Source organism: Vigna umbellata, chromosome 2, assembly GCF_029865625.1.
Source record: "Vigna umbellata cultivar VRB3 chromosome 2, Vumbellata_1.0, whole genome shotgun sequence".
Lineage (NCBI taxonomy): Eukaryota > Viridiplantae > Streptophyta > Magnoliopsida > Fabales > Fabaceae > Vigna > Vigna umbellata.
This window is the reverse complement of record NC_142166.1, coordinates 4,236,416-4,264,222: the sequence shown is the minus strand read 5'-3', so window position 1 is coordinate 4,264,222 and position 27,807 is coordinate 4,236,416. Positions and strand designations below refer to the sequence as shown.

The 27,807-nt window shown below is 29.2% G+C and overlaps 3 protein-coding genes across 7 annotated transcripts; all 3 read left to right on the top strand.

The window, feature by feature from the left end:
* Positions 1–1,566: 1,566 nt before the first annotated feature.
* LOC148203230 (uncharacterized) lies at positions 1,567–8,142 on the top strand. Of its 3 annotated transcripts, none has more exons than XM_088105797.1 (8): positions 1,567–1,726; positions 1,841–1,926; positions 2,142–2,230; positions 3,622–3,719; positions 5,340–5,816; positions 5,947–6,096; positions 6,396–6,814; positions 7,504–8,142. In XM_088105797.1, the coding sequence occupies exons 3-8, from the start codon at positions 2,220–2,222 to the stop codon at positions 8,116–8,118; spliced, it is 1,770 nt and encodes a 589-aa protein (XP_087961923.1). In that variant the 5' UTR covers positions 1,567–1,726; positions 1,841–1,926; positions 2,142–2,219; the 3' UTR covers positions 8,119–8,142. The 3 variants fall into 3 exon arrangements, with proteins under 3 accessions (XP_087961923.1, XP_087961925.1, XP_087961924.1); XM_088105799.1 differs by having other exon boundaries at positions 1,568–1,726; positions 5,343–5,816; XM_088105798.1 differs by lacking the exon at positions 1,841–1,926 and having other exon boundaries at positions 1,568–1,726.
* A 6,806-nt stretch (positions 8,143–14,948) lies between these two features.
* LOC124830456 (uncharacterized) lies at positions 14,949–17,066 on the top strand. Its single transcript, XM_088105794.1, has 4 exons — positions 14,949–15,425; positions 15,526–15,681; positions 15,818–16,266; positions 16,403–17,066. The coding sequence occupies exons 1-4, from the start codon at positions 15,224–15,226 to the stop codon at positions 17,030–17,032; spliced, it is 1,437 nt and encodes a 478-aa protein (XP_087961920.1). The 5' UTR covers positions 14,949–15,223; the 3' UTR covers positions 17,033–17,066.
* A 250-nt stretch (positions 17,067–17,316) lies between these two features.
* Positions 17,317–25,042, top strand: LOC124830457 (uncharacterized). 3 transcript variants are annotated; one of them, XM_047304171.2, is made up of 6 exons: positions 17,317–18,145; positions 19,852–19,973; positions 22,688–23,197; positions 23,505–23,660; positions 23,740–24,188; positions 24,366–25,042. In XM_047304171.2, exons 2-6 carry the CDS (start codon positions 19,856–19,858, stop codon positions 24,981–24,983), a joined length of 1,851 nt encoding a protein of 616 aa, XP_047160127.2. In that variant the 5' UTR covers positions 17,317–18,145; positions 19,852–19,855; the 3' UTR covers positions 24,984–25,042. The 3 variants fall into 3 exon arrangements, with proteins under 3 accessions (XP_047160127.2, XP_087961921.1, XP_087961922.1); XM_088105795.1 differs by having other exon boundaries at positions 19,823–19,973; XM_088105796.1 differs by lacking the exon at positions 17,317–18,145 and having other exon boundaries at positions 19,858–19,973; positions 22,821–23,197.
* Positions 25,043–27,807: the final 2,765 nt, after the last annotated feature.

Genomic DNA, 27,807 nt, shown 5'->3' with positions numbered 1-27,807 from the left:
TTCAAAGTAAGGTACAATTTGGTCCTCATTCTTTTCGAAACGTTCGTTTTAGTCCTCGGAATTTTGGTTTTAGTCCTCATTTGTTGCTAAATGAGGACCAAATTTTTAAACAGTGTTTAGTTTTCGAGGACTAAAACGAACGTTTCGAAAAGAATGAGGACCAAATTGTACCTTACTTTGAAAGAGGGACGAAAACCAGAAACGGCCAATAGTTTAGGGACTAAAAACATATTTAACCCTAATAAAAATTCTAATGTTTTAGCAAATTTTATTATAAGTTTGCATTAAGATCAAAATTTTGATGTTAAGAATGACTAATGATTAAAACTTCATGTCTAGAGTTTAATATATTAGTTATTCTATCCTAGTTTAAGTCATTGTGTCTAATAATCATATATCCATATATATATATATATATATATAATCAATCAATTACTACACAGGTAGTAAGTAAGAATAGAATACAAGAATGATGGAAAAAAATATACTGAATATCAAAAATCACAAAAAGTTTACACACTTTAAGTTAAATATACTTTAAACTCATATACATTTTAAACTCTAAAAAATCACAAAAAGTTTACACACTCATATACATTTTAAACTCTAAAAAAAGAACAAAAATGAATATATCCAATCTCCATAATGTGCTTCTACATTCCTTCATTTTATGTCAAGTTAAACACCTTAAATCAGATTGAAAATTATAAGTTAGGTAGTTTACTATAAACAAATCCAAATTGAGTTGATTTGATTCTTTCATGTGACATTGAGAATAATATAAAACCTAAATTCTCAAAAAAACACTAATTAACTAATTATTTTAAAATTTAAAAGAATAGTCCATAAACAACTATCTCCATTAACATAACATATTAAATGTAAGCATGCTCCATGGTTTCTTGTCTCGTCCTCTAAGAATAAGAGTGTCGTTTTCTTCCTTTTCTAATCCCACATACTTTTCTTTTGTCTTACTAAAGGTATCTACACTGAATTCTAAACTCCATTCAAACTTCGCTAATATATATTACATACATTTATAACATATTTTGGAAGATATATTATATCACTTAAATATACAACATTTGAATCATTTTAACTTTTGCCTACAATTATAGTCTTTTCTGTAAATGAAACTACCTTTTTAATGTCTATATTAACTATGTATAAATAAATGACTGAAAGAAAAAAAGTAAATTTTATTAGAAAATAATATCAAATGGTATTTTCTAGTTATTGGAAACCTGAATCATATAAAATTATTTTAGTTTATTTAGTTTAAATTTCAAAGCTCAAACAAGTAAAGTTGTTAAATATATATACATATATAATTATTATTTACAATAACATTTTCATATTAAATATAGTAAAATTATCTCATATAAAATATACAGTAATTTATTAATAAAAACAATAAATTCCTAGTGAACTTTTGTCAGTGATTGGTACAATTCAACTTTCTTTTCTGTTCGTATTTTAATTTCTTGCTTTGTCATCATCACTGACCCACCACCACCATCTACATAATTTATTTACCATTGACTTGACTCACTCAGCAACCTCAAAAAGTTATAAGATTTTTGGTTCAGCTATCACTTGGACTGTTCTTGACCAACCAAAACTCCATTCTCTCTGTGCAGAACTTGGAACTCTGGAACCAAAACCAGTCACTGTTCAGAGCTACGAGGATAAGCAAATCTATTTTTTCTCAACCTTTCTAATTTAGGTAATCAAATCTTATTACGCTCTTTCTTAGATTTCGCCGAACCATATACCTCTCTTATTTTTATTAAATTTCAGACATCTAATGTTTTCTCTGTTGTTCAAACATATGCTCAAGATGCTGCTTATCTCAGTTTCCTACACAGTAACTTTTCTTGGATTTGGTTCACCTGGTTCTTCAATCTGGAAGAAAGGACATTATATGTAAAATTTGAACCTTGTTTATTCCGTCTGATATTTTAAATTTTATTTTCTTGAATAATATTCCAAAATAAGTGCCGACAGAATTTTTTTTTCTGAGTTTCCTTCATCTCACTCCACTGGTTGTCTTGCTGTACCCTTCAATTATTGTTTCTTTTTAAAATTTTAAAAAATTATTACAAATTAGTACAGTGATTGAATTTGGTTTATATTTGCAGAGGACGCGGAACAGGTGTGCAGAAACATGTGGCTCGCAGAACAACAATAATCAGACAGGAAAAGCTTCCCATTTTCAAATGATAAGTGTGTAAGTATATGAATATATTATTATCATATAAATAACATTTGCCAGGACTCACCAGTGCTTCAACATTTTTTTTAGTAAACACTAATTTAGGTTTTAAATTTTTTTATCTTATTAATTTCAAAAAAATTCAAAATAAAAAATTTACTTTTGCTTGACTTTTTCTTTCTACGTTCTCATGATTGCAATCTCATATTAAGATAGAAAAGAGAGTAAATGCATCACGTCATTCTGCTGACGCTGTACTCTCACATTGAAGGAAGAAGAAGAGAAGTTCGATTTGCGAACCTCATTTAGAATGTATGTCACCCTGTTTTAGAAAATTTGTTTTAAAAAATTATATTCTAGAAGGAATTTATTTATTTTAAAAAATTTGTTATGGAAATTTTATTCTGAAATATATTTTATATATTTTGAAAAGTTTATTTTGAAAATTTTGTTTAAAAAAATATCATATACTCTACAAATTCTAAAATACATTTCACGTTTCTTAAAATTTGTTCTAAAAATCTTATTTTAGAAATTTTATTTCAAAAGTTTTATTTAATTTTTTTTTATAAGTCCCGACAACTTTGTTCAGAAAGATAAAATAATCATTTTAAAATTTATGAAGACGCTAATAAGATTAAGGATAATGATACTTTGACAACATTTTAACACTGTTTACGTGTCATTCTGTGATAGGTCTATATTAGTGTTTATGATTATTATTATTGATTGTGGAATAATTTTGGACCAATCACAGAATGACACGTAGACAGTGTTAAAATGTTGTCAAAAAATGTTGTCAAAGTATCATTGTCCTAAGATTAATGGGAGTTTAGGAAAGAACAAGTCTTTTATTTGACTTTATTGTCTTTACTAATTAGGTTTGGTGGGCTGTGTTATATTCTTCCTTCTTGAGCCCCACCCCCTCCCAATAGAAAGAGATTATTGTAGCAAAAGAAAACTAGTTTTCATCATTATGGATATTTGTGTTTAACTGTTTTACCTATGAACTTTAACTTCATATGCTTTTTTGTTTTATATTTTAATTGGTATTTTCTATAGTTTAACCATGAAGTACAAATATATAAAATAGTAATACATTATTAGATTATTAAAATGAGTATTCTTTTGATGGTGTGAGAGTATATTTCTTGTTAGTCCTACTGTTACATCTCAGTCAAACTTTAAGTTGGAATTTTGTGTAGTAGTTGGACTTTATTTCTATAGGCACTCAAGAGTCACAAGGAGAACATATTTTTCTCTGTTTTGCATAAGCGCAGTTCACATTACTCCAATAGACGTTAAAAACTGAAAGATTGTGAGGCCATGGATATTGAAGTGCTTCACTAATTACTGAAAATGTATATTAATGTCACTTTATTGTAATTTGAATGTTCTGTTTGCAGAGAAATGGCCTTATCAAATTCAACATCTTTCCAACGACTGTTTCAAAGGGTTGCTTCAGCTCAGTTTAGGAGGCCTCTCCTTCATCTTGTGTCCTCTCGTAAGCTTTCTAGTGGACTTTTTTCTCCATGGTTGAACAAGCTGAATCATTGAAAAATCTGCTTCACTTTCATGATCATATACAATTTCTGCTGCTAATGTTACGGTCTCTGAAACAATGTTTAGTTCTCTATAAGTTTAAAAGTTACAGTACTTAATAAGTAATCATTAAGATAACTGATGCAATTACAAGCATTATATGTATCACTATTGACAGTTACTACTCTTAAGTTGAGAGTCTACTCTTATTTTGGCATCTTAAAACAAGTTTTCAAGTAGGGAGAAGATCTTAATTTCAGTTTTCAAGTAGGAAAAAGATAACCGGTGTTACATGTCATAGGTTCAATAGAAGGTACACTATGCAACACTGAAAATATCATGACTTCAGCAGGGGAAGAGGTATAGAACCTAAAATGCAAGTTCATTATGTAAAAGAACTCAATCATGATTCAAGACTACGTTCAGTTTCTCTTCTAGTCAACACTAATCCAGTTATTGACCTTTCTCTTTATATTTGAAGTTTCAATTACCTCTCAATCCTATGATTAGTTACTTATTACGGCCAGTCTAATAGTGTATTAAAATAGATTAGAATCTGAGTCAACGTGACTCATCATGGATTCGGAAGAGGTTGGTTAAAAAATAACTAAAACTAATTTTGAGTCTAGTTCACTAAGAACCGATTCACCTAAGTTGAACCTGTGTAAGCCAGGTTGGCTCACAAACTCATGTAATTATTACTTTGTGTTTCAATATTTTTCATTAACACTTTTTTTTACTGTTTTCTGGATGAGAATAAAGAAGAAGTGCTTCAAGAGAGAAAAATATTATAGATTGTATTTGGAATTTAATAATGATTTTGGATTGTATTGTATTTTTTTGATTTTGAACTGTGTCTGAAGTTTAACTTCATTTTGGACGAAAATTTATTTAAATTTGAATGAGAAAAAATTGGTTATTTTTTAATTGAAAAAGAAACTTATAATTAAGACCTTGTTCACTTGAATGGATTTCGGGAAGAGTAATTGAGGGAATTTGAGAGGATTTGAAAGTAAATTTTGTTGTTGTTTATTTGAGTGAATTTGGAGGTAAGTGATACTGAATTTGGAAGTAAAATTTGAAAGTAAAGTTTGTGAGAATTAGTGTAGGATTTGATTGACACAACAGATTAACAAAAATATTTACCTTCAAATCTTCTCAAATCCCCTCGATCATTCTTCTTTAAATCCAAATCCATTCAAGTGAACAAAACCTAAGTGAGTTAGTGACTCAATCTCCGAGTTTAATTTTTTTTATTTAGTAATAAATGAAACAAGTTAAGTTGACGTGACCAACCTATAATGAATTCGAACGTAATTATCTTTGAAGGGTACTAGATTCGGTTAATGAACATGTTTGAAGTCATAAGTTACAGTATTGTTGTAATCATTGTGAGTGCGCGCGCACATATATATATATATATATATATATATATATATATATATATATATATATATATATATATATAATATTATCAGTAATTATATCACTTGAGTTGTTGCATCACTAGGATTAAACTAAACAGTATGCGATAAGATTGGATGAAATATTTAGACCCTAAAATAGAAAATTGAATTGACAGAAGAAGGCAGACAAAGGTACCTCACCCAATGTGTTCCCCTTCACAAAGCAGCACTAAGAGGTGACTGGAAAGAGGCGAAGAAAATATTAGATGAAGATTGGACGCTGCTGAATACTGCCATAACAAAAGGGTGGGCAACAGTGCTCCATGTTGCAGTGGGAGCAAACCATGAACGCTTCGTGGAGGAGCTCGTGAAAGTAATGTCCCGAGAAGATTTAGAATTGCAGGATGACAAGGGAAACACCGCATTCTGTTTCGCAACTGCTGTGGGGAACGTTAATATTGCTGAGATCATGCGCAGAAAAAATGAATCTTTGCCAACAATACGGGGTGGACTAGGTGTCACTCCTCTTCACTTGGCCGTTTTACAAGGAAGAAGGGAAATGGCTGAGTATTTGTTTCCTAAAACTAAAGAAATACTCTACGAAGATGATTGGGTTACACTCTTCCTCATTTGTATTGACTCCGGACTCTATGGTAAGCTTTTTGCATGCCTCTGTTAACATCTTTTCTATTTTACAAAATTTCATACTTGGTGGACTTTGAAAGATTTAAAACAAAGAAAGGAATCAAAGTTTGAAATGCACATCTTTCGTACTTGTTGCAGAACTGGCTCTGGAAATGCTAAAGGAGAAGGAATCGTTAGCTTTTGCTCGGGCTGAAAACGGTGAGACAGGTTTACACATTTTGGCTCGAAAACCTTCTAATAGCGGTTCCGGAAGTCTACTACAGTATCCAAAACAGCTCTTGCACAAGTGTGAGTGCTTATAATAATCACTTCTATCAGGAAAATCATTACATTGAGTTCTCTTTATTTTCAATTGTTGATTATCTTTTCATAGAATGTATTTTGCTGGTAGTAAGATTTGTTGTTGCTTTATTGAACGTGTCCCAAACCTACACTCAGAATTCATGCATGTTAATTGTGATGCATTAATATCAAATCCAACACTTTTATGCTGTAAAGGTTTTTTTTTTTTTTTTTGTTACTAGAGTCAATTACCTTTTCAGGAGACAAGTAACTAATAACTAGCCATATATAATTGTGTGCCCTAGGCATCAAGCTGAAAGATCCTCCAGCACTCCAACTTACAAAACACTTGTGGAAAATATTTCTTCAGCTAGAGGATTCTGAGATGATGGAAGCAATACGAGAACCTTCACAAGTAACATTTCTTGCTGCAGAAGTTGGAAATTTCGAGTTTCTATCAGTGATTATGAGCACTTACCCCGATTTATTATGGGAGTTAAATACAATGGGTCGGAGTATAGTTCATGTTGCTGCCTTGCACCGACATGCAAGTATCTTCAATTTAGTACATGAATTAGGTCCAATCAAAGAATTTCTATTCACATTTGTGGATGATGAAGGTAGCACCTTACTCCATTGTGTTGCAGAAATAGCACGACCAGATCGACTTAATATAGTTTCTGGAGCAGCTTTTCAGATGATGTTAGAATTGACGTGGTTTGAGGTATGATGCATACTTTATATAAATACACGCTTTTATTTGTTTCTTCCTTTCCATGTTTTGATCACTTTATTTTTATATATAATGATAGAGTTATTATCCTTTTACATTTTTATTGGGGTGTTTGATTTCAGGATAATATTGCATTCTTAAAAATTATGTTCACATTATTAATATACGTAGGAATATTATTGTTATGAATATTTGGTAAATATTTTGTAATGTTAATAAAAGTATATTTATAAAAGCTTTTAATTATGAAAAGTAACTTTCACTCTGGTATAAATACAAGAGATACCCACTTTTTATTGTGAGAATAAGAAGTAAAGCAAACGTGATCGTTTTTCTAGTCTTCCAAAATATTTTTCAAAATTTATGGAAAACCCAATATCTTATATTGCTACCTAATTACAAAGAATTGTCTATGATAAATTATTTGCTTAATTTTAGCCATAACTAGAAAGTTATACAACAATAATTTCTTATTAGTTTATAGTGTAAAAACTTTATATTTATCAAATTATTGAAACAAACACAACCTTAATTTACACATAAATGACATTATATGTAGACCTTGATATAGTACATAATTATTTAATTTGTGAAACTAACCTAACTACATTTAATTTGGGCATTCTTAGTTCATTAAAATATACATAAATGACATTGTGTACAAACTCTTGATGTCATAGGAGGTGAAAAAGATCATGCAACCACTGTATATAGAGCTTCCGAACAATGAAGGCATTATTCCTCAAGACCTATTCACCAATAAACATGAAGATTTGTTGAAAAAGGGAGAGTCGTGGATGAAACGAACAGCAAGTTCTTGCATGGTGGTTTCGACTCTAATAGCTACAGGAGTGTTTTCTGCTGCCTTCAGCGTCCCAGGTGGTACCAAGGATGACACAGGATCTCCCAATTATTTGAAAAAACCTTTATTCACAGTGTTTGCATTCTCAGATGCATTGGCATTGATCTCTTCTTCCACCTCAACTCTGATTTTCTTGTCCATTCTAATCTCACGATATGCTGAACAAGACTTTCTCAGTTCTCTACCATTCAAGTTAATTTCTGGATTAGTGACTCTTTTTGTCTCCATAATCAGCATGATGGTAGCATTCAGCAGTGCTTTCTTCATAACCTATTACCATGGTTCAAAAGGGGTTCCTTTTTCCATTGCTGTACTTGCCTTTTTACCAATATGCTTATTTATATGCCTGCAGTTTCGTCTCTGGCATGACATAGTGTATTCACACTATATTTGTAATTCTCTGTTTAGACCTAGTAAACGCATGATTCAGTAGAAAGATTGAGCTTTTGTTCAGGAATCTATACTGCTAAAAATTATAATTTTATAGGTAATTAGTAAAATGTAGGAGGTTATGAAATTCAAGTTTAATTCAATTTTACAAATGGGGGAAACAAATTACAAATTTTATTAATATTGATTTCAAATGACGTTTTGTCTATTTTAACTTATAAAATCAACTTGAAAAATGAATTTTATATTTATTTATATATTTATAAATTCATTTTATTTAATATGGAATCTAAAACCATTACTAAATCTCAAAATTAAAAGTCTAGTTCTTCTTGTAAGATTTGTTCTGACAATTTTTTTTCATGAGAAAAAACATACATATTAAACTTCAAACGTCAATATATAAAAGAAGTGGATTAAGATTAACATTAATTTATAATACACTATTATTGACAACAATTACAGTTCAATCAGATAACCTAAATATCATCAATAAGAAAATTTGAGTTTTTGATAAGTTATTTCCCTTTATGAAAATGATTGTACGTTATTCTTAAAAAAAAAAAACTCATAATTCAAGTAAATCTATGGAAGAAAAATAAAGTACAATATATTCATAATACTTTTCATTAAGATACATCAATTAAATGTGGTTTGGTTTCTAATGCTCCAGGTGTGCTTCCTATAAATGAAATTTAACTACACCTTTGTAAAAAAATCTAGAAAATACCATAAAATAATATATATATATATATATATATATATAATCTAACAGATATTGGTCAAGAATTTAAGATCAGAATATGAAGAAGTATAATTTTTTTACAAAAAATTTAATGATGATATAAAATTTGTCACTATTGAATATTTTATTTGTGACTAATTTTTAATTTATTCTTCTTACAATAAGAACATAATTAATATAAAATACTTTAATTTTTTATAATTTAATTGTGATCAAATATTAAAATTTTCATTCATGAATACTTTGTTACTAACATCAAATATTATATGATAAATTTATTTTCTTTATATTATAACTAATATAAAATTTATTGAAAATTTATAAAATAACAGTGATCAAATATTATTATTTTTTCAGTGTTATTGTCACATTTTTGTTACAAAAGTTATTCACTTATTTTCTATTATTTGATTATTAATTTAATCTATGTATGTCTTTTATTTATAAAAATAATATTTATTATTATAATTTTTTGTCGACAATAAATAATATTATATGATAGGAAATATTTAAGGAATGCCAACTATTTCACAAAATGATTCTAAAACAATTTAATAAATACAATATGAAAACCTCACAGAGAGAACTACAAGAGACAGCAAAACACTCAAAGCCCTAAATTTTCTTGTTGAAACATATTCAAACAACATCTCTACAAATTTACTAAGTTTATCTTTGACCCGTATAAAATATTACCTACATCATATAATCTTCCATGAAATTATATTTGAACTTTGGTTTACAAGTCTTTTACCTTTTATATTTAATTAAGTTTCAAATTTATATAGATTTGCATATTTTTAATTAAGTATTTATTATTTTATTTTACTTTGATTATTCAAATTTTATGTTTTTTAATTAAATTTTTATTATTTAATTTTTTTATTAATTAAATGACATGATTGTTATTTTGTCTAATCATCTTATATATTTTTCTTTCGAATTAAAAAATATGAAAATTCTTTATTTGTATAAAAGATTTTATACCTAATATAAATTAATAAATAATTTTTATTGTTTTAATGTTATTTTATATTAATTACATAATTTTTTTGAACGCGTGAAGACATCGGAATACAATAACTAGACAGGATAAGAAATCAAGTCATTCAATCAATTGAAAAAATAAAAACATTTATAGACAGACAAAAGTTTAAAAGAAAGTTAATTAAAAATCCATATTTGAAATTTAATTAAGCTCACGTTTTTTTATTATATAAATTATAATTTATATTGGTTAAATTGATATAACTTGCAAAATAAAGACTCTTGATTGCAATTCTACACTGCTAATTTTGAGAAGTATGAGAAGGAAAAATGCTTTTTCTTTGGAAAGTTAACCTTTCCTAATTTTCCACCAACAACATTGTGACCCCCACAAAAGCCTGACAAGTATGTCTTGTTGCTGAAGTTTTCCACAAAAGTTTCACAATTCTAATTCGATTTTTATGCAGCCAGTCACTTTTTATGTGTTTGTTGCTTTCAGTGTAGTGCTGGATGACTCTGCTCATGCAATCTTAACTTTACTTCATTAAACTCAACAACGTCATCTTTTATTTCCTTTACTTTTGTTCAGATATATTTTTCTACTATATCCTTTTTTTTTTCCTAACTCCTCTTAGTATTAATAGTATAGACACTGGAATTTAAATTCATTCTATATTATCACAGTTTCGTATTAAATTTAAATTTAAAATATTATGTAAATAAAGAAATGGATGGATGTAGATATAGGATCTACTGAAATCTAAATCTATAAGAGATCGATATTAATAATATATACAACACTAGAGAAGATTATTTTTTAAAATAAAAATAATTTGGGTCGTGGAATAAAATTAACTATAGAAAATCTTCATCCAATAATATCATATCCATTCTCTGTGTTGCCGTAACTAATATATTTAACATTTTTTCTTCAACATATTTTTATCATTTATTTTAGATATAATAGTTTTTCGACAAATATGATGATATAATTATATTTCTATTAACATAATAATATTATATTAAAATAATGAAAATTCAATATATATATATATACTTGGAAAAGCTTATTTTAGTTTTGTTCTCATGGTCAGGTTCTAACAATTACTTGGAAACTCCTCCTCTTGGAAGGGTTAAATAATTTTGTGGTGCTTGATTCAAAGTTTGACTTTCTTTTCTTAATTTATTGGGTGTTCAATTTTTTGCTTAAGACCATCGACTTTATTTATGAAGGAAGTTGGAGGTGCCAATGGATTTGCAGATTCTCTTAATTTGTGGATGCTTCTAAGAAGTTTCTTTCACTGGACCACACAATTTATATGATAAATTTTCATAACATGAAAAAAAGAGAGAGGGGTTTTCACCATATTCGAGGATAGTTAAAATTAAAAGAATTATTGAAGATACAAGTATATATGTTTTAATATAAGTAAAACAAAATTTGAAAACAATTTTTTTAAATTCAATCTTTGAGTTTAGAACTCAAGAAATGATATATATATATATATATATATATATATATATATATATATATATATATATATATATATATTTAATTAGTCTGTTATGTCACTTAAGCAATAAGGATGTTATAGCTCAAACTACATATGTTTTCACTCAAGTTTGAACTTAAGAGTTGTCTTTTAGAAGTAGTAGTTCTTCTTTAGAGGCAAATTATGATTCTTAACTTAAGTGTTGCAAAAGAACTTATGTTTGCAAAATATGAATCTAATGTAAATTACTATAGATCAGGTTGTCTACGTATTATAAAAGGGCAACTTAAGTACTCTTTTATAAATATATAATGTTTCTTTGCTGATAAAAATAAACCCGGTGTAAATGTAATGAGTGAGGTTTTATGTGTGATTAAATATACATAATTATTGTGATTTTATGTTTAAACCAATTATTAGTCCACTCTTTTAGTTTCTGTTGGAGGCAATAGTCTTGTTTTAATATGAAAATAGATGATTATGTAGAAACTGGATTAAGCAAATCCATAATTTCTTAGATATTAGATAATTCATGTGGTTTTGTTTCAGTTGTATAGAATAGGCACGCGTGACTATAAACTTTGTCCTTTTAATAGAATGTTATGATATTGTAAACAGCATGATAGGTTAAGCATTTGTCTATTTTGGATTTTTTTTTTATATCCGTTGACTGAGAGAAGACTCGCTGTATTACATTACAAGCACATATCTGTCAGCAAAGCAAATTAATGTTTGTTTGAGTGATTCATTACGAGGAAAGTGCAATGCACCCAGATAAACACAGAATTTAAAGGAAGATTCTTCATCATTTCTTCTTTTGTCAGGACTCCACCTTTCTATTCATATGCTATAAATCCATTTCATTTAACACGGCAGCACAAACCACCACCACCACCACTTGCACCATCTTCTTCTTCTGGCTTCTGTTTCTCCTTTTCACCTCTTCTTCTTCCAACTTTCTCTTCTGCTATATTTCTCCAATTCCAATTATCACTTTTCCTTACCTCTGCATCTTGGTGATCATTTTAGTGCAGACAATTAACGGTAGGAGGAAAAGCTCCCCCTAGAATTTCACTTTTCAGGTACGCACTCAACATGTTCTTCATTAGGTTGAACTGTCAGTAGCAGTTTAGTACAATAATTGGCCTAAAGCTAGAAGAAGTGCCCCCATGAAAACTTGGATTATTCTCACTGAGGGCTTGTTTTTTGTGACACCATCATGTTTTACTCTACTTTGTTCATTCCTTTTTAGGTGCTGCTAAATTTTACTGTTCTTTTATATATCACTTTTTCTTCTTTCTCGTGGTAAAATTCATTTATTTATATGAAGTTGTACTGTTAGGTTTACTTTGGTGGTATATACTTAAAGATCTTTTCATTTCCTCAACGTGCAAGTGGATCAAATAGTAAAACAAAAAATAAAAGAAACCGTCCATACGCATCTATCAATCATCTTTCTTTGACCTTTTACTTTAATAGAGATTTTATATTCTAAAGAACACTCAAAAGAAATTGTTATAGTTCCCACATTTCTTTTCAATGTTTATATATAGAAAATAGGTACCGTTCGATCCCAGCCAATTGCATGCTGCCTCACTTTCAATTTGATGTGCTGATAAAAAACAGAACTTTCGATTTGATGTTTAAGTTTTCTTAGTGTATGCGTGACTATCAATATAGAATACTAAATTTCATTTGAATGGTAAAAAATTAGAATAAAATACACACGGGTTCTTGTAGGTGGATATATGTAATTGTATTGTTTTAATTTTGATAATGTTTTACATATATACTTGTATATTTGTGGCTTAAATAATTAATTATTTGACATATTTTGTACAGCAAATTTTGATAGTGAATAAAGTTATAACGATATGGATTGAAAAACCTATCATCTATTTATCTGAATGATTTAAAATATAAATAAATTTTACATTTTACATTTTTACAGTAGACAATATACGTTTTAGTTTTTTCATGAACAGGGTGAATTTTGAGTAATCTAACCATCAAAACCAACACATATAATTGTAGGTTGATCAAGTGGTGGAAATTTAATGAGTAATATGATGAGTGAAGGACAATCAATTTGGAAGCCACCATATTTTAATGGCAGAAAATACGATGAATGGAAGGAGCGAATGATAGTATACATTAAATCTATTGACTACAAGCTTTGGCTTGTGATTAAAAATGGACCCACAATTCCAACAAAGTTAGTAGATAATGAAGAAGTTCAGAAGAGTGAAGATGAATACGATGAAGAAGATATGAAGAATTTGGAATTGGAAGCAAAAGCAAAAAACATTTTATATTGTGCCTTGAGTCCAGAATTTTTTGAAATATTTTCAGACACTTCAAAGTCAACCAAGCAAATATGGGATGGTCTTCAAAGGTATCTTATTTATTTATTTATTTTTAAGGTATTTGATAATTTCTGCTGATGATGATCACTTTTACCTTTTTCTTTTGTTTTTTTATAATAGAGCACTCATTCTTTTGTAGATTTCTAAACTCATGTCATTACTTAGTGACATATCATAACTATTTTATATTCTTAATATTGCTATAGTAAAATTTAAAAATAATAATAATATTTTTTCTATGCTAATCATATTATTAATTTTAGTAATATTGTTACTTTTTTTTTACCATTTCAATAGTCTAATCAATAACTTTTTTTCACGTATTTTATCATCGTATCCTTCCATTCCTAGACGTTTTATTATTATGTGAAATATCTAACAAGCTAATTATAGAATTTAAAAAAAAATGCTAAAATGACACATTTTCATAACAAAATGAAATAAAAATGTTATTTTGCTTTTTAGACTTTGTACACAGTAACCTTTCATTTAAATGATAAAATCCACAAAAATAAATTAATTAAATAGTAAATATACATTCAATCTTTATTTTATTCTACATTTTTTTAATATTATTTTTCTCCCCATTGTCCCCTTTGTTATTGTATTAAACGTGTATATTTATTTGTACAGACAAATGATAGGTTCTCCAACTCTACAAGAGAAGTGTCCGACAATACAATGGACTCAAATCCGATCCATTTAAAGCTCCTGACCAATACTTTTTAAACGGAACAGGTAAGATCGAAATGTTTTTTTTTTTCTTATCTATTCTCTTAATTATTTTAGTTATATAACTCTCATATTTTAAAATTTTCGCTAAATAATAGTAAATTCTTATGTTTTTTCATCTCTAAATATTTTAATTTTTTTGGGATGATTCCTAATTAAAATTTTGACTTATGTTATTTCTGGAATATTTATCAATCAGCCTATAATGTGTTGCTATATAGTCAAATAATAGTGGTAAATGATGCTATATCATTAATTATATATTAATTATTTTATAATCTTTCCTAGTAATAAGAAATTATTTAATTGTATATTTTGTTAAGTAATTATCATTGTTTTTGTTAAATGTAAATAAAAACTGACATGATATGAGAAATGTATTAAAATTGAATATTTTATCTTTGTTAGTTTGAAGGAAAAGTCTTTAAAGGAATAAGAATTAAAAATGGTAATAATATTGTTTGAGTTATGCAGTAATTAAGAACCATAAAGGATATTGTCAATTAATTCAAAACAAACAAAATCTTATAGAGTAAGTGTAATGTTTCAGGAGATTCTCAGGAGAAGTTTTTGAAGTTTTGCGTGCCACTTCACAAGTATGGTTTAGAAGGCAATTGGACAGAAGCCAAAGTGATCTTAGACAAAGATAAGAGACTGGAACATGCAGCAATAACAAGTGGTTGGAGTACATTATTGCATGTTGCTGCAGGTGCAAACCATGTTCACTTTGTGGAGGAGCTACTGCAAGTGCTGAGTGATGAACACATCGATTTGCGAGATAGCAAGGGCAATACTGCCTTCTGCTTTGCTGTTGCTTCTGGAAATATGCGCATTGTTGAATTGTTGCTGAAAAGAAACCCCCACCTACCCAGAATCAGGGGTGGAGGAGGACACACCCCTCTAAAGTTTGCTCTAATGCAAGGAAAATGCTACATGGCACAGTTTCTCTATGACAAAACCGAAGAAGTATTTGAGGATTTAGACCGAAGATCCTTGTTCTTCACCTGTGTCGAGACCGGAAATTACCGTATGCAATTTTAATGAAATTTAATAATAGAGTGTCTAGAAAAATTACACTCCTTTGTTTTACAGTAAAGCATGCTAAATATATATCAAACATTTTTCAGACATGGCCTTACAAATGGCAAGAGAGTGGCCCAATCTAGCTTGGGAACGTGATCAGAATAATGATACAGCTTTGCATCTCTTGGCTCTAAACAAAAATCCTATGGATTCTTGTTGTCATTCTCCACAGCTTCCAAATCCCATCAAGATCAATCCAGGTAAATTCTTATATTCAAAACACATAAGCAAAATTAGGACACGTAACTTGAATTTTTATATACAGTGGAGCTTTCAAAATTTCCTTTTTCTTTTACATATGTTTCATTGCATAGCGGCCGATTTTTTGTAGTGCAGGAATGAACCAACTTATGATCTTTCAATTGGTTAAGTATCTCTGGAAAACCATGCTGCGCCACAAAACCCTCTCGGAGGCAATTGAAATCATAAGTGAACCTTATCAACTATTGTTCGACGCTGCTGAAGTTGGTAATTTTGGATTCTTATCAGAACTTATCAGTGCTCACCCCAGTTTGATATGGGAAGTTGACAACAAAAATCAAAGTATAATTCACACTGCAGTTTTGTTTCGCCATGCTAGCATCTTCAATCTAATACATGAGATAGGGTGCCAAAAGGATCTTATACTAACCTATATTGTGAAAGAAGACAACCCTTCCTTTTCTTTGCCGAAAATAAAGAACAACAATTTGTTGCATTTGGCTGCAAAGTTAGCTCCACCAGATCAACTTGAATTAGTTTCTGGAGCAGCACTTCAAATGTGCCTTGAGATAATATGGTTTGAGGTAAGTTCTAGTTCTTTTACTTTGCATGCTTTTGCATTTTCACATTATACTATTCCTTCTATAAATCAGAATGTGTATAAAATGTATTATAGTTATATTTTACAATTTTTTATACTATATCTTCAAATGTGTGCAGGAGGTGAAGAAAATAATGCCTCAATCGTACGTAATAATGAAAAATTCTGATGGCCTAACTGCTCAGGAATTATTCACAACACAACATGAAGGATTGCGAAAAAAAGGAGAAGAGTGGATGAAACGTACTGCAGAGTTTTGCATACTCATCTCAACTGTTATTGCCACAGCAGTGTTCTCTGCTGCGATTAATATACCAGGTGGTATTGATAATGAAACAAAAAAACCAAATTTTTTGAACCAAACATCATTTTTGCTATTTGCAATATCAGATGGAGCTGCTTTCATCTCATCTTCGACTGCAATATTAATATTCTTGTCTATTCTCATGTCACGTTATGCCGAGTATGACTTTTACAAGTCACTACCCTTGAAGTTGATATCTGGACTCATAACTCTATTCATCTCCATAGCATGTATGATGGTAGCATTTGGCAGTGCCTTCTTCATAACATACAACTACGGTTCGAGGGTTATACCTGATTCAATAGCAGTACTCGTTTGTCCACCCTTGCTTTTGTATATAGCTCTGCAATTTTCTTTATGGTCAGATATCATATATTCAACCTTCTATTGTAGGACTCTGTTTCGACCAACCAAACGTATGATCTATACTATTAAAGATATATAATAAATTCTTTACTCGATGTGTATATTGATTTTAATGTGCTGTTTTATCATTATGGAGCAGACTGTACTAAACTTTTGTGTTGAAATAAGACTGTGCCTGTTAAAAAAAACTAAGAATAATATTATATTTTTTTTATATATATGTTTTTTTGTCTATTAAAAGAATTATATTAGGGGAGATCATCGTGATGTCCAAATTATATATAAACACCACTTCTTCCTATATACAAATTATAGAAATTGTGTGGATATCAGGATATAAATACTTAATAATCACCACTTCCAATGACCGAGCTTTAACATCATCTTGGCAAAAATTTACTGATAAATGTAGTCTCTTGCATCTGCCTCCGAAGCAAGCAATACAAAGAGGTCTCAAGAACCATATAACCCCATGACTACTTCTTAAACATCTTTTTCTGATGTATTATTTCTTCTTAATCTGTTCCAGCATTTTCTTTCCACACTTTCCTTTTTGTTCACTTACAACACGATACTTATGGTATCACTTTATCGTATATTTGTTAATATTCTTCCAATTCTTAGTCACTAAGTATAAACGGTCGCTCACATCCTTTTCCACCCACCCAATACGTTATCATTTTGAGTCAATCATTTTCTAATATTCTCCGTATTCATCGTATAGTACATTTGTCTGAGAGCCTATATCAACCTCTTTACAACTCTAATGAGCTTATGTTTGCTCCCTTATTAATGTTAGTTACTCCATTCAACCTGAAACCTATATGCGTAAACTAATTATAAATTATTGAGATTATTTTTTCCAAAACATATATTGGAATTGTATTTTCTGTTTTGGATTTTATTTTCACGTCCGCTGACTAAGACTTTCTCTTATACATTATGCATATTCGTCTAGAAGCAACTTGGAGTTGAGGCATCCCTTACCTGGAAAGTGTAAATGTCAAAACCATGGAGTAACAGTGAGCAACAAATACAAAAGGAATATTCCAGAATGCTTCTTCAATTGCCATAGATCTACCTCTCTTTCTACTATATAAACAGCGTTCTCCTTCATTTAACATCACACCGCAGCACCATCATCATCTTCTTCTTCAGGCTTCTTATTTCTCATCATCATCTTCTTCTTCAGGTTTCTATTTCTGCATTACTCCTCCTCTTAATTCTGCTCTTTACTTTTAACCTCCGCTCTCAACTTCTGTTGCATTGTGGTTAGATGATGCATACTAGTATTTTATACAGTAAATATAGTGTTATATGTTCTACTATTATACTTAAGATTTATATATAGAGTTTGTTTGAGCATCTATGATATTTTCCTTTTAATTAAGTAACTTTTTTTCATTTTAATTCATGTTCTTTTATTTTTAAACATCAATGATGAGATTATAAAACTACAAAAATACTTCTTCTCAAGGATAGACATTTTAGTTTAAAAATATTGTTTTTTATATTTTTTATATGAAATGTAAATGATTAAGTCATACTTAAAAGAACGCCTTGATAAGAGATTAGGCTTTCAAATGCAGCTTTGATTATTTTTTATTATTTTCATGTTGAAATTATGTAACATAGTTTTAATATATTTTTTTATATGTAGAAGTCAAGAAGTATATTTTTATAAACGTAACTTTAGTGTAAATTTAAAATACTATTAATTACTCATTTATATGAGTTTTAAATCAATAAGTATGTTAAAATTTCAGTCACACGTCGTTATATACGAAAGATTTGTGGTACAATAATTGGGCCAAAGGCTGGGGAAAGTGGGAAAGCAAATTTGAATTGTTGTCAGATACGACCATTCAATTATTGTACTCATTTCTTATCTTCTTTTTAGGTAAATTTCACAGTTCTCATATTTTCACTTTTATATTTCACAGTTTTTTCTTTTCTCTCTTTTGTTGTAAAATTCAGTTTCTCATCTTATTAAGCGTTCAAGTTTTATTTGGCAAATTCTTACGGAAAAAATATTTTCACACATACTTTTTTAAAAATATTTGAATACAAAATACACGTATTATTTTATTATTCTGTTAATGTATTTTAGACTCATTAAAAAATTGACAGGTACACTATTTCCAAAACTTTATGTTAAAATATCATTGACCGTGCTATTATATACAGGACATTTGCCCATTTGGCAGGACAATTGTCATTAGTATATTAACTTTTTACCCACCTGTCAATTCAACTTTCATCACGTTTTTTTAACCTAAAACAATAAAGATGGTGATACCGAACATTTTGTCTTTTGTTTTTTTTCTCCTTCCAGAGCATGCGTTGTCTGTATATTTCTAAACGATGATGTAACATAAAAAGTTTAAAAAGAATTACAGACGTTTATATAAATTTTTATTTTTCCATTACATACTTATATACATTTTGCTATCCAACCATTACTATTTCGTAAATTCACTACTAAATTTTCCGTATATTTTACTAACTAACATTTTTTTTAAGTTATATATGCTTTTTTTTAATGCTTAGCAATATATTCATTAAAATAATTTAAAATATAAATTGATATCATTTTATAAAATTGATCATTCAACGATTATCATTTTAATTTTTTTCCATAATATATATATATATATATATATATATATATATATATATTACATATTTAATAAATTGATAAAATATTAATAATGTGGAAATGATATCAGCCTACACAAATAATTTAAATAAAAATTAATATAATAATAAACTATATAATGAAATTTGTATTTATTCTACGTCTGTCTACTTCCTTTTCTTTTTTTCTTTATTTATATTAAGAATGTATATGCTTGTGTTGTGAATACAGTCTCTCAATATAGAAAGATAATTATACAGGGAAATGGCGGACTCTTCAACTCCAACATCACAGTCCAACCATACCGTAATATCCAATGCAGATCCTCTGAATGCTCCTGACCTTTCCTTTTTACAAGAAGAATTTTTACCAGAAGAAAATGGTAACATTTATCTTTCAAAAATAATTTTCTTCGTTCATCTTGGATAAAACTATTTTGGATTAACTGTGTTTTTAGTTTTTGAATTTATATGTGAAATTAATTGTTTTTAAAATTTTGATACATTTTCGTTATTAAACTTTAAAAATAATGGATGTAGATCTTTTAATCTAATAACACTAATTTTTTTTGAGTTATTAAATGGGACTCTAAATTAACACTTGAACGTATCAAAACCTAAAACACATATAACATTGGTCAAATATCAAGACAAGAAAGAACATATGAAAGATCTCTTTGTTTGGAATTGCTTACTTGTATTATGCAATCTCTTTTGTTAAATACGCAATATATAATACTTTTATATTAATATTAGATATTGCAAGAGATATGCAACGAAGAGAGAGAATATAAGAGATTTTCTATTTATAGAGAGTAATGGAGAGTGAGATTATAGGAGATTTTCTATTCATAGAGAGTAATGGATGATAAATCCTAGTAGTGATATTAGTGGGAATGGAAGGTAGAGAGATGACAGTGTTGGTCAAGGATTCTCCAATATAATGACAATCTATTATAATATACTTTGTACATTTATGAAACATTAGATTTGTAGCAATCTCAATAACATTCGTATTATCAACGAATAAGTGTAGATATACCTTGAGAAAACTGAAGTTGTTCCAAAAGACCACGTAGCCACACAACTTCAGCATAAGTAGATGACATTGAACGTTATAGTAGAAAATTTGGAAACACGATCTTGCTTCTTACACTTTTCAAGAAATGAAGGCACTACTAAAAAACATACACCAACATGTAGTAGACCAAGGAGTATCTGAACAACATGCCCAATCAACATCATTGTATGTCACAAGTTGTAAAGATGACTCTTTGGACCACATGTAGGTGATTTTTTAAGGTATCGAATAATGCGACGAACAACAACAAAATGAAGATGATGAAAAGTAAACATAAACTGGTTGATATGGTGAACAACATATGAAATGTCGATAAAGAGTGGGATCTAGTAAACTATCTTCTTTATCTTTATGATACTTGACATTGACTTCCATTGAAGTATCAACTAATGTAGTTCTGTCTAAACTCGCCAATTGAATCTAATCTTGAATGTACTTTTATTGGTTTGAAAATATTCCATTAGATCGATGATGTACCTCCAATCATAAAAAAATAAGTGAGTTGTCCAAGATCTTTCATGTGAAATGTTGCATGTAGATCAATGTGCAACTTCTTAATTAAGTCATGATTAATTCTCGTAATGATGAGATCATCAACATAAACCAAAAGAAGGATATACCAGTGGAAGACTTGTGAAATAAGAGACAATAATCATATTGACTTTGCTTGAAGGAGAACTGAAGTAAAGTAGTATGAAACTTCTCAAACCAAGATCGAGGAGTCTATTTAAGCCCATACAAGGAACGTAGTAGTTTACAAACATCAGTGGAGAAAGAAGTAAGCATACCAAAGGGAAGTTTTATGTAAATTTCTTCTTTAAGATTAGCGTAAAGAAAGACATTCTTCACATCCATTTGATACAATGGACAAGATTGAGAAGCAACCATAGCAAGGATTGTCCAAATTGCATTAATCTTGGCAACATGAGCAAATATCTCCTCATAATCAATCCCATACTCTTGTCTATTAGCAAGAGCTACTAACTGAGCTTTATAGCAATCTAAAGAGCCATCATATCGAAGCTTGACAGAGAAAACCCATTTACTCCCAATAGGTTTTATTGTGGGAGAACAAGACACAATGTCCCATGTGTGATTTTCTTGAAGTTCCTAGAGTTCTTCTTGCATTGCCTTTTTCCAACATTTATGTTCCATAGCTTAGGTATAACTAGAAGGAATAAAAATATAAGACAAGGTAGTTAATAAAGAAATAGGTGTAAAATCCATACTAATCTAGGGGTTTCGAGGATCAAGTGGACCGACAAAGAGGTAAAACAAACAAACAAAGATCCAATGCAGGAGGTGGGTCAAGATCAAGTGTTAGAACATTATCATGAAAGGTACCATGAAGATGAGGATGACATCTTTCATACACAAAAACAAGCTGGAACCATTCCACAATTTGTGAAGATTCTAAAAATATGACATAAGAGATAAAGATAGAGATGAAGGTGCAACGTATGAAGGAAATAAATATTGATTTTCAAAGAATATTACATTCTTGGAAACTCTAATGCGACAAAGTTGAGGATGACAGCAAACATAACCCTTTTGATTAAGAACATAGCTTAGAAATGCAAGCTTAATAAATTGATTAGTGAGTCCATGACGTTCATGAAGAGGAAGAATATTTTTACATTAATAGGTGATGACAAGAGATATGAAATAAAGGAATGAATTATAGGAGATTTCCTATTTAGAGAAAATAATCGTTGATAAATCCTAACAACAATATATGAAAGGTAAAAAATAATCTAATAAAGACAAAAAAATATATTAACAACCACGTCAAAAAAATTTAATAAAATTGAGTTTGAAAAACTACATCCATTCAGTTTTAAAGTTTAAAAACAAAAATGTATCAAAATTTAAAATAAGTATAAATTCTAATTTCACATATAAGCTGAGGAACTAAAAATATTCTTAATCCAACTATTTTTTATGCTGTAACGTGACAAACCAAAATATATTATACATGTTTTTGAGTTTGTGATTTTTTTTATTCGTAACACACAGGAAGGCAATTGCATACTATCTCTGTTTCAGAGGAAGAAATGCACCCATTTTTTAAATTTTGCGCGCCCCTTTACAAATATGGTATGAAAGGTGATTGGGCAGCAGCTAAACTGATCTTAGTAAACAATGACAGACTGAAACATGCTGCAATAACAAAAGGTTGGAGTACACTGCTCCATGTTGCTGCAGGTGCTAACCATTCTCACTTTGTGGAAGAGCTGCTACGTATGCTCGACAATGAACACGTTTCACTGCAAGATATCAAAGGCAACACTGCTTTTTGCTTTGCTGCATCATCTGGAAACATGAGTATTGCTAAATTATTAATAGAGAAAAGTCCACACTTGCCAACAGTCAGAGGTGGAGGTGGGTACCTCCCAATTCAATTTGCTGTCATGCAAGGAAAATGTGAAATGACATGGTTTCTGTATAGCGAAATCCACAGAGAAGAATTCGAAGAACCTGATAGGAAATCGTTGTTTTTCTCTAGTATCAAAACCGGCAATCATAGTAAGCATTATTTATTTTGAAGTCCCTGAACGGTTGATGTTCTTTATTAATTCTTTAAAATTTAAGACTAACATAAGCAGTGTGCTAAGTAATAAGTAGTTAAGAATTCATTTTCAAGATTTATTTGAGCGTACAATAACACAGTATGCATTCACTATTAAGGTCTGTTAAAATTTATGAAATTAGTATTACTTTTAATTTAATTAATCTTACAAATAACTCCATATTTTTTAATCAATTTTACTAAGATATTTTAAGAATATGTTTCAGGACACAGTGATTAAATACTTATTCAAATACTTTCTAGGGTTTGCCTTACAAATAGCAGAAAAGTGGCCAGACCTAGCTTTGGCACGTGATGAGAATGATGACACAGCTTTGCATATCTTGGCTTTCGATCAAACGCCCTTACATTCTTGTTCTCATTGTCGTGATATTGCAAATCCCATCAGCATCAACCCCGGTAAATTCTTACATTCACCAATAAGTGACTTTTGAATTTTTACATGTTTCGGTTAAGTAACAGATTTTTTATGTTGCAGGAATGAAAAAGGTTGTGACTTTGCAATTGGTTAAATATCTCTGGGAAAAGATTCTTCTCAAAAAAAAGATCTCGGAAGTAATTCGAATCATAAGTGAACCTTACCAGGCATTATTTGATGCAGCAGTAGTTGGTAACTTTGGATTCTTATCAGAGCTTATCAGTGCTTACCCTAATTTGATATGGGAAGAGAACGAAGAAAAACACACTATAATTCACACGGCAGTTTCACATCGCCATGCTGATATCTTCAATCTAATACATGAGATAGATTCCCAAAAGGATCTCATAGTAACATTAATGGTCAATCTAAGTCATCCTTCACCTTCTGAAACTGAAGCAATGACAAATAACACTTTATTGCATTTGGCTGCAAAGTTAGCCCCCTCACGTCAAGAATTAGTTACTGGAGCAGCATTCCAGATGTGCCTCGAGAAAAGGTGGTTTGAGGTAACCAATCTTATATTTCATTAGCTTTGCATGCTTTACTTTTTCAAATGGAACTATTCTGTATACGTGTTTCAGCCCAACACCAACACATTTCAATCCTGTGTTATAAAATTCATTTATCATTTGAATTAAATTCATCACCATCTTCTATACTAACTCTTAACGTATATATGGCAGGAGGTGAAGAAGATAATGCCTCCACATCTGATAATAAAGAAAAATTCTGCTTTGCTAACTGCTAAGGATTTATTCACAAAGGAGCATGAAGGATTGCGAAAAGATGGAGCAGAGTGGATGAAACGTACTGCTGAGAATTGCATGCTTATCTCAACTGTTATTGCTACAGCAGTGTTCTCTGCTTCGATTAATATACCAGGTGGTATTGATGATGGAACAAACAAACCAAATTATTTGAACCAAACATCATTTTTGGTATTTGCAATATCAGCTGGAGCGGCTTTCATCTCATCTTCAACTGCAATATTAATATTCTTGTCTATTCTCATGTCACGTTATTCTGAAGATGACTTTTACCGGTCACTGCCCTTCAAGTTGATATTTGGACTTCTAACTCTATTCATCTCCATAGCATGCATGATGGTAGCATTTGCCTGTGCTTTCTTTATAATGTACAACTATGGTTCGTGGATTGTACCGAATTCAATTGCAGTACTTGTTTGTCTACCATTGCTTTTATATATATTTCTGCAATATTCGTTATGGTCGGATATCATATATTCAACCTTCAATTGTAGGTCTCTATTTCGTCCAACCAAATGTATGATCTATACATGATCTGTATTATTAAAGTATAACATTTTAAAAAGTATATATATAACAAACTTATTATTCAAGACGTGTATTCTTTTTATTTTGTTGTTTTATCATTATACAAAACCTTTGTGTTGTGGAGCAGACAGTACTTAATTAACGTTTGTGTTGAAATGAGGCAGAATGTGCCTATTAGAATAAAACTACAAGAAACATTATTATGGTGATATTTAAACTTACATGCTACTTGTTGATAGGTTTTGGCAACCATGCTTCAACTGTTACACCACACCACCTGGCCACACTCTTCCTCTTTTCCTCCTTCTCCACTCCACCACCTCACTTCACTCTTTCTCTTTCCCTCACCTTCTTCTCAACTTCCATCTAAATAACTCAACTTGCTATTTCAAACATTCAGACGCAGCCCATAACATGATTTTAGAAAAAAGAGGTTTGCCCATGAAAATAGTAATAAAATAAGCAGTGAGTTTCGGAGCAAAGCATGGCGATTTACGAAAACATTTGTGTGTGAAAAGGAAACTCGTTGTTATGGTGCATGGCTTGTGCCACAAGGAGAGAAACCGTCAACATATGGCGGCTTGTCAAATGCAAACGCAACGCGTGACTCCATTTAAATGATTTAGCAAGATCTTCACCTAAATATTTCAATTCAATTTTTAATTTAAAATCTTGGACTCGAAACGTAGGTTTTACCATTTCATAAGGATTTCCTTTTGATTTCATTTAAGGTTTTTTCTTTCCATAAATTTCTCATTTTTTTATGTCTTTAAATGCATAATTTAGAGTTTCCACAAATTTGGCATCTTATGAGATTTTGGGGAAGTTGTTGAATTCAAAATTTGAAATTTGAATTCTAATAACTTGGACATTCGTAGCAGGTTTATATGTACATATATACCTTTTCTTATATATTTATGCATGTTGTAACCCTTTGATTTTAGAATTTCTGTTGAATAAACAACTTTTCTCTCTAGAAATACTGAGTCCTGAGATGGGGAATGTTGCATATATTATAATAATAGGTTTTGTCTATGTTAACTTCTTTTACTAATTTTATCTTTTTTCCTTTTGAAGCTCTTTGTTTGTTAAAGGTTCTAAAGTTCAAATGTTGTTACTATTGGAAAAAAATGATCAAAGTAAAAGAAAAAAAACTACTTAATCAAATATCAAAATGATTTTTATAAGAATATTTATATATTTTTTTACTAAATCATTTTTGTGTCCAAAACTTAAAATAATTTTTATGTAATTAATATATATTAGTTACTTAAAAAAATATAATATAATGTACATATATGAATTTTTTCTTACTATATATATAATACATATTATTTAATTCATATATATGATATTTTTCTATTAAGTTTTAATGAAATATTTACAATAATAAATTGTAATGAAATATTTATAATGCATTTGAATTTAAGTCAATATTATTAACTTTCCAAATTGAATTAACTACTATACAAGAAATATGGCTTTAATATTATATTTGTTTTGTATGTAAAAAAATTAGCTTTTATAATAGAAGATAAACTTTGCTTTGAAGAAAAAAAAACGTGCTTAACTATTTTATTTCTAATTTATATTTTATTTCAATTATTTCTTTTAATGTACATATTCGTTTTTAAATTATTTTAATTCTATGCATTTTTCAAATGTATAAAATTCTCATTTAATTTATCAAAGTTTTAATCTAATTTAAATTATTGTGTTTATAAAAATTTTAATTTATTTTTTATCATTTTTTCTATGATATACTACACAAATATTAACTTTCTATCTCCATATATAAATATATTATTTAATTAATGGATGTGATTTTTTTTATTAAGTTGTAATGAAATATTTACAAGATAAATTATAAATCATTTGAATTTAAGTCAATACCCATTATCTTTGAAAATTAAATTAACTATGATGTGACATCAATATTACATTTTTTTATGTAATCACAATTATTTTTAACAGTAAACAATAAATTTTTAATAATCTCTCTCATTCCTTTCAACCTTTTCTCTTTCATTTCTCTCACTCCAACTTTTCTCTGTCATTCCTACTTTAGTCCAATTGAAAAAATCAGAAACACTTGCCGTTAAACAATTTGCCTTTGTAAAGAGTTGAATTATTGACATATTCACCTTCAGGCAAAGGTTCATTCAAGATCTCTTCAATTTCACCATCTTCACTAACCTCTCTAATTTCATCATCTGCATATATTGAAAGATCATCTCTAAAAAAACTCTCGAGCCCAATTACTAATTCCTTTGCATGTCATTATGCTTGTGAAAATTTGATAAAATTATATACGACAAAAATTATAAAATGAAAAACCATTTTAAAATCATTTTTTGTAATAAATTATTTAACATCGAATGTTTCTGATTTTTTCCAGGCCAATTACCAATTCCTTTGATGTTATTATGCTTGTGAAAATTAGATAAATTAGATAAGAAAAAAATTATAAAATGAAAACTCATTATAAAATCATTTTTTTAAAGAAATTGTTTAATAGTGAGTATTTTTTATTTTTTCCAAATTAATTACCAATTCTTTTATGCTTGTGAAAATTAGATAAAATTATATAAGACAAAACTTATAAAATAAAAACTCATTATAAAATCTTTTTTTGTAAGATTGTTTAACAGCCAGTGTTTTTGATCTTTTTTCATTGGGACTACCATAGGATGACAGAGAAAATGTTAGAGTGAGAAAGATGAAAGAGAAAGGGTTGAGATTTGGGGTTTTTTTTTCTTTTTAGTTTTGAAAATAAAAATTACTAAAATACCCTTAACCTTAAAACTTAGAATCCATAATATATATAAGG

Excerpts from the sequence above, each read along its gene's own strand:
- LOC148203230 (XM_088105797.1), top strand. Across the intron at positions 3,720-5,339 it reads CCTTCATCTTGTGTCCTCTC|AAGAAGGCAGACAAAGGTAC; the intron begins GTAAGCTTTCTA and ends TTGAATTGACAG. Across the intron at positions 5,817-5,946 it reads TATTGACTCCGGACTCTATG|AACTGGCTCTGGAAATGCTA; the intron begins GTAAGCTTTTTG and ends TACTTGTTGCAG.
- LOC124830456 (XM_088105794.1), top strand. The coding sequence starts at position 15,224 with ATGCGCATTGTTGAATTGTTGCTGAAAAGAAACCCCCACCTACCCAGA. Across the intron at positions 15,682-15,817 it reads TCCCATCAAGATCAATCCAG|GAATGAACCAACTTATGATC; the intron begins GTAAATTCTTAT and ends TTTGTAGTGCAG. Across the intron at positions 16,267-16,402 it reads TTGAGATAATATGGTTTGAG|GAGGTGAAGAAAATAATGCC; the intron begins GTAAGTTCTAGT and ends AAATGTGTGCAG.
- LOC124830457 (XM_047304171.2), top strand. The coding sequence starts at position 19,856 with ATGGCGGACTCTTCAACTCCAACATCACAGTCCAACCATACCGTAATA. Across the intron at positions 19,974-22,687 it reads ATTTTTACCAGAAGAAAATG|GAAGGCAATTGCATACTATC; the intron begins GTAACATTTATC and ends CGTAACACACAG. Across the intron at positions 24,189-24,365 it reads TCGAGAAAAGGTGGTTTGAG|GAGGTGAAGAAGATAATGCC; the intron begins GTAACCAATCTT and ends TATATATGGCAG.